We start from the raw sequence: 7,611 nt of genomic DNA on the forward strand, positions 1-7,611 counted from the left end.
CCGTAATTTATATATATTTCCTAATGTTTATGGTGGTTGCAAGATAGGTCAAATCTGCCAAACACGTACAGAGATTAATTACTGAAAATAACGGATAAAATATAAAGTTTTTCTCAAGAAACATTTGACAACTATCTGGACATTAGAAAGATTTCGCATGTGAAATTTGAAAATTTTCTGATGCATAAAAGTATTTTTAATCTTAAAATGAATATTACTTTGCATGATAGATAGGCAACATGTGAAAAGGAAAAAATGACATGAGAAAAACATTGATTTATAAACCTTAAGACTTAATAAAAAAAATTATATATTTTGCGTATGAAAGCATTGTAATAATCTGATAATCTGCCAAAATTCGTTAATACTCGTTTACTAATTTAAAAGTTATAGCATGAAAACTATAACAAGCACAAAATGGTTACAAGGTCAGTCCCAGGGACCAAATCTATACTGAAAGAGGTAATACTTACTGAAAAAAAAATTTGGATAACACTCTTATTTGTATAAAATGTAATTAAGATATAAATATTTTCGAAAATATTTTCAAATTAAATGTGTTTCATTTTATTTTTTTGTAATGATCTCTTAAATATGAAAAGTACGTGCAGTAGGTAAAGATATTATTTTGAACTAGAACTCACTTTTTGCCTCATATCTTGGCAGGTTAACATTCCCAGCTGATGCCATTGATAAAAAAGCTTTAGTTTTGGCTGCAAAATCAGGATTTTCTGGAAGGAAAAAGCATTCAATAGAAATATTAAAAACAGATATTACTTTTATGTACAGATATCCCAAAAAATGACAATTAAGTGAACTACATAATTGGAACATTCTTTTACCAAAATATTTAGAAAAATAACAATGAAGCAGACTTTAAACAACACTGATTGGATAAGCCATTATGCCATTATAACATGACTCCCATTTACTAGGACACAAATACTACTGGAAAATAAATGTACAATAAAAGTAAACACAAAATAATACCTAAAAGAGTTAATTACAGATAAAGTAATGTGCTGAGAAAATTAATCCCAATAAAGTTTTTTTTTTTACAGTCTTCAAGCAATTACTACCTTTATGCCAGTGTGATATATTTTGGGTGAATATATTAAAATCAATGAATTTCATTTAAGATTACACAGTATACCTGTAATTAACTATTATTAACTTTCTTTGTTAACATTTCTATCACTGAAGCTGTTTTCTAAGAAAAATTATTTTCTGAATAATACATAAAAATAAGTTATATGTTCTGAGTTTTAGTTTCTTAATTATGAAAATGTATGTTGAGTTGATGTGGCAAGTAAAGTTAAGACTCCTAAACCTTCCTTGCAGAAATCATTTAAACAATGACAAATTGTTAGCCAAATTATTTATGTTACATTATATCATCATAAAAAAATTCCCCTTTCCCAACTCTATCCCAAGATAACAGGAAGACTAACAAAATGCTCCAAACAAAATGACCAGGTATTGTTAAGAGTATCAACATCTCACATCCAAAATTTTAATTCAGTGCTACTTTAATACATTTTATTCAAATTTCCATGTACATTTTTATAACAGGTTATTGTATTTGTTCATAAATTTTAAACTACTTAAAATGGCTTGATAATTAACAAAAACTTTAAACTTTGTAGAATGGATGGCAGTTGCTGTCCATTCTACAAAGTTTCATCATGAATAATCTTCCTAAACAACCTATCAATGAAACAAAAACTTGTTCTCATCCTAAACAGAATACGGGTGAAACAAGGACTTACTTATTAGTGATTTTATTACTATTTAAGATCTGCTAAAATTCTTGATGAGTTAATTAGTTTACGACTCTAATATCTTATGATCTGTACTGATTAACTGATATTCTTTATTGAAATTTTGCCACTAAATATATAGTAATGCAAAATACAGAAATATGTCTGATACTCACTATTTTTGCCATTTGCTTTAACTTTTAAAATACATTACATTTCTTGCATAAGTCAAAAAATTATGATTAAACATTTATATCAGTGAGATATGACAAAACATCTTGAAAGCTATATAAACTCTCATAGAAAAAAATATAAATAAATAAAAGAAGAACACAAAAATGTAATTATAGGATAATATAAGTAATATTTGTAACTGAAAATAGTTCCACCGCAAACTATGGTGATGTAACTAAATGCTATTATAAACCACTAAACAATATAGCATACGTTATCTAAATACACACATCATGTAAATATTTGTGTATCATTCTGTGCAACTAATTGATAAAACCAAAAAAAAAAAATACTGCAAGTATCTATATGGTTTGAATAAACATATTTATATTTATGAATGTACACTACTTCAAGAACCTAATTCATTTAAACAACGAAAACTGTTTCAGGTCACATCAACACACTTCAGAACTTAAGATCTCTTGTATTCCATGATTTTTAATGGGTAAATGGTCATTTTGGTTAGAAGCTTGTAAAAACAAAATTTGATGAAATTTCTACTGGTGAAATTATGGCAAAAAAGTAGTAGTTTGTTATTAGTAGGCTTACAATAAAATGCAGTCCGAAAAAAATATTATACCAATGAATTTTCTTGAGTTTTTTTTTTAAAGAGGTTATTTTATATAAATTCCTAAGTAACTCTAACAGTGTCAAGATCTATCTAAAGAGAATCATTGGAAGCAAAAAAACATTTCCAACAGAAAAATAAACATTTTTCTAAACAAGTATATATCAAAAGTAAGATTTGCACTATATATAAAGTTCAGTGTTTTCTGTAAGAACCATCTTGCAACTGTGCAAAAAAACAACAACAAAGAGACGATTATTAGTCAACTTTGCTTCAAAAATTGGTGTTAACCAAAAAAAAAAGATTTGTGTTTGAGAATATTAATTCTTACTTGGTATATACATGTTTAGATTTTCATTAAATATTATGCTAATCAACGGTGAATAATACAGACAATATCCTAGTTAGTATATACAATTTCTATTACAAAATGGCAAAAAACCTTAAAACACTAGCCTCATTTGGTACATGTTTGTTTTAAACTATATGTAAATGAATCTTTATGAAAAAATTATACCACATGTTGGAAATACACCAAATGTATGAGTACCACTCCATTATCTTCCTCCATTTCGAATATAAATATACATGTACAAGCCTCAGATTGTTTGTAAAAGTAATCAAATGACACAATTTTTACACATACAGGGAAATTATTAACTCTCGTGTAGTTTATACTGTACGTACACATAATTACTGTATACTTGAAGAAGTTCAATAATAAGACTTTAGATCATAACTTGCCTTTAAACCTTGTTGCCATTTGTATTCCTCTGTTGTTTTTCTGCCTAAAATGATCATTATAAAAAAATGCGGGTTTTATAAAATACATATCATTGATTTTAATGTTAATAACAACTTTTACCAAAAGTGGATATAAGGATAACTGAGATAAGGAATAGATATACTCTACTAAAACTTGTAATCAGGAATTTACTGCGTATGAAAAAACATAAAATGTGTGTACAGGGTTGGACTATAAGGTCATTATGCCAGAATTGAAACCTAATATCCTGGACGTATGTGTCCATATAAAAGGCAGTTTTCATTAATTTGATCTAGTACGTAAACAAATATGATGTTTCCATTAGAATCATATTCTAGAGGTAAAAAAGGTATATTTAAAAACTTCATGAATTCTAATTCATTTTAACAGAACTGTAATTAATTTATCATATATATATAAATATGTTATGTGAATTAATACTCCAAATAAGACCAATTTTGAAGAAATATTATTCATTCACTGACCAGGTTTCCTGGAGTGAAACTCACCGTAGCACTCCTACATGGTCTAAGCCTATACGAGTATAAAAAAAAAAGACTACCTCTACATTTAGCATAGGACATTGCTTTGGATATTTGTTCATAAAATGAGAGGGCAACCTTGATGGGCTGAATGATCTGTCCTAAGCTTGTTTATATTCTTATAAAAGGAAGAATATTCTTGGAAGCAAGTATGATTTAACTTCTAGGGTATTGTATGACATATAACAGATATTATGTGATTGATAAATTATTATACAATGTGTATTCTTCTTCACTTCTACTCATAACTTATGTTCTTATAATTATACCAAAAGATAATAACATGATTGTAAAATAAAAGGAAGAGCTAGTTATCTAAATAAAGAAAATGCTATTGGTCTAATCTGTTATCAGGCTAAAGCTGTGTTGCAAACTGCCAATGTAACTGTATGAGGTTGAAGTAAATATGTACAAACTAGTAACACTAACAACAGTACTCGAAGCTGCAGTTATACTTCTACAGTAAGATAAATTTTCTGGATATTAAAACTGGCATTTGATTATTATTAATATATATATACATATATAAAACAAGTGATAAATATTATTTAACAGAAAAGTAGAAACAAAATGCTGTAAATCCAGCTAATAGTAATAGAAATGAACTTAGATATTAACTAAAAGTAAAGAGGTATGTAAAATGTATAAACTATTAGTATTACTCTTGAATTTGGTCTAATACTAATAGTGATATATCAGTGAAGTAAAACTAAAAGTCAGTCATTGATTAAATCATTAATAATAAGACTATTGAATAGAGGTTACAGTAATAGACTTTCCACCGTCCACGGTCCAGTAGAGTTTTGTAGGACTTGCAAATTATGCTCTATCGTTTAAAAAATATAATATTAATTTTATTATAACCAAGATGTAATAACGATTTCGTTTTTGACTGTGCAGTGTGCTGTTAATGTTATTTAGTATTCATTCTTAAGCCTACTTTTTGCCTAACTTCAGAATTCGATGAAGTTTACTTACTTTGTTAACAATAACAACCTAAAAAAAAGAAAAAAAGACGTGGTATATATCTAGAAATGGCTTAATGTACTTACATGTTATCATTGAGCAAGGTACAAATGGTCAGTCGTTCTTTGAAGTGAAGGACTTCCACACATCTAAATCTAGAATTACATAAAGTTCGTCAACAACGTACATTTTATGCTATATGAAATAGGTATAGAGTTAATTTTTCGTCGATGTTAGATATATAATGGTGAGAGCCTGAAAGTAACAATTATTATGAAAGCAACAATAACAAAATTAACATCCTAAATGATAATTTTGGAAAGTGTAACATATGAGAAAAATGAAATATTATGGAAATACAAATCAAAGCACTTTTTTTTCTCGTTCTCCTTTTCTAATTGAATAACTTAATTCCTGTTGCCAGCAATGAGATACATATTTTCGGATTATTCCACAGGAGGAACAAGATCTAACAAGATAAAAACAAAAAATGAGGCCTTACGAACACTGTTCTCTGCAAATTACAGAGTATTTATCTTACTATGAATTTGATCGATAATTTGTCCCAACTACCTTTGTAAAATAGAAAGATAACTAAAACATTTCTCAAGATACCAGGATACAACTATTAAAATGAGAAAATAAATATTATCAGTCAAGAACAAATAAACTTAACAAAAATACGTAAAATATTTTTTTATGACGTTGCGATATATAAAAAAATTAGAACCAAAACGGTCGTAACTTTTTCTATTAATATATTCAAACATCTCCAGTCAATTATCAGTATATAGACCTTTGTGTTTGATTTTTTTTTTTCATATCAACATTTATAATGGCTTATTTGGTTAATTGGCTACATAGAACTGACGGGCAAGAAATTTTAAATGATATAACTTGTCGGATGATTTATAAAGGAGCTTTATTATATTGTTGCGTCAGCGAGGTCACGTGACTAGTATCACACCACTCTTTCTCTCGAACCTTCGTGAATGCCCTAGCATTTACTAGATTGGGGGTAGCCTGGTATATATACGATGGTCACAACGTGACGATATAACAGTGTAATGAGTAATTAAATGTATACGGACAAAATATTGTTGGCCTCGTGAGACGTGAATTATAGTGTTGTTATAGAGCGACTGTTGAAATTAAGTGTAACGTAAAGTTGTATTCGGAAAGAATAAACCAGTTTTATTTAAGAAAGGACTTGTGTCGCTAAAGTTTCGTCGGATAGAAGTTACGGAAAATTAATTAACAACTGGAGGCGTAACAAATTGGTGTCAGAAGTGGGATAAAAAAAATGGAAACGAGAATCGGCAAATCAAACTACAGCCTAGCAGACTTAATGGCAGCAATACAAGAACAGCAAAAGAAACAAGAAGAACGAGAAGAGAAATTACAACAGTTGTTAGAGGAAAAAGAAAAGAAACAAGAAGAACGAGAAAAGAAACAAGAAGAGAGATTACAACGGCTATTGGAGGAGAAAGAAAATACACAAGAAGAGAAATTACAACAGTTGTTGGAGGAAAAAGAAAAGAAACAAGAAGAGAGACAACAACAGTGGCAAGAAAACCTGCAACAGTGGCAGCTCAAACAACAAAATAAGCAAGAGAGATTACAGCAGTTGTTGGAGGAAAAAAAAGAAACAAGAAGAGAGATTACAAAGCTATTGGAGGAGAAAGAAAATAAACAAGAAGAGAGACTACAACAGTGGCAAGAAGAACAAATGGAAAACATTAGTAAATTTAAAAGCGAATTAGATACGTTAAAGGACGATTTATTGTCTTTCACACAAGGAGGATACATTAACGATCGACTTAACCAGCCCCAGACAATGACAAGCCCCTTCAAGACTTTGCAGCTAAACCCTATGGCAGACATCTTCAGCCCTGTTAGAAGTCACATCCCAGATATGAATGTTAGTAATAGGAGTGATCCAGTGCGAAGGAATATGATGGGAAAGTACCGTGGGAAGCATATAGAGCACAGTTTGAGCTACTGGCAGAGATGAATGGATGGACAGAGGAGCAGAAAGTAGTATATCTGGCAACGAGCTTGAAGGGACAACCACTGGAAATACAGTTGACAGCAGCCGACAGACACAACTATAGAACACTGGTGTCGGCTCTAGAACTCAGGTACGGAACCCAAAATCAGCCGGAAGTCTACAGGGCTAGGTTCAGGAATAGAGTCCGTGCTAAAGGGGAGAGCCTGCAAGAGCTGGCACAGGACTTGGAAAGCATGGCACACAAGGCCTACCCAACTGCACCACCCGATCTCCTCAAGTTGTTGCTGAGAGATCAGTTTATAGATGCCTTGGACAGTCCACAACTTAAGATACAAGTGAAGCAAGCACACCCCTCTACCATGCAGGATGCAATGGCCAGAGCTTTCGAATTTGAATCCTACGTTAAGTCCAGCACAGAGGTACCGAGGTTGGTACAGTCATCTGGATTCAAGGCCAGAAAAGGTCAGCTTTCAGAGAAGTTTGAGGGACTTTGCTGGCACTGTAACAAACCTGGGCACAAGAGAGCTCAATGCTGGAAACTTCAGCACAGGGGAGATGATACAGGAGGAAAGGCTGCTACCAAGAAAGGCTGTTGGAACTGTGGGGAGCAAGGACATTTGAGGAACCAGTGCAGGAAGAATATTACCAAAAAGTTGGTCTCAAGGAGACCAGTGGTGATTGGTGTTGAGCAACGCCCACCAACCCCCATCATGAAAGTCCCAACAGCTAGGTGTAAAATGCCAAGCACACACAGTGTCTATGTC

General features: G+C 31.2%; 1 protein-coding gene across 1 annotated transcript in view; it reads right to left on the bottom strand.

Moving 5' to 3' along the window:
* LOC106477128 (protein kinase C-binding protein 1-like) overlaps window positions 1-4,654 on the bottom strand; it is a 37,143-nt gene extending 32,489 nt beyond the window's left edge. The window contains exons 1-3 of the mRNA XM_022381425.1: window positions 4,636-4,654; window positions 3,307-3,350; window positions 645-731 (exon numbers count right to left, since the gene is read on the bottom strand). Of these exons, the coding sequence (XP_022237133.1) occupies window positions 645-731; window positions 3,307-3,325 (106 nt within the window). The 5' untranslated portion in view covers window positions 3,326-3,350; window positions 4,636-4,654. The remainder of the gene's footprint in view (window positions 1-644; window positions 732-3,306; window positions 3,351-4,635) is intronic.
* Between the last annotated feature and the right edge of the window lie 2,957 nt (window positions 4,655-7,611).

Source organism: Limulus polyphemus, unplaced genomic scaffold (assembly GCF_000517525.1).
Source record: "Limulus polyphemus unplaced genomic scaffold, Limulus_polyphemus-2.1.2 Scaffold162, whole genome shotgun sequence".
Taxonomy (NCBI): Eukaryota; Metazoa; Arthropoda; class Merostomata; order Xiphosura; family Limulidae; genus Limulus; species Limulus polyphemus.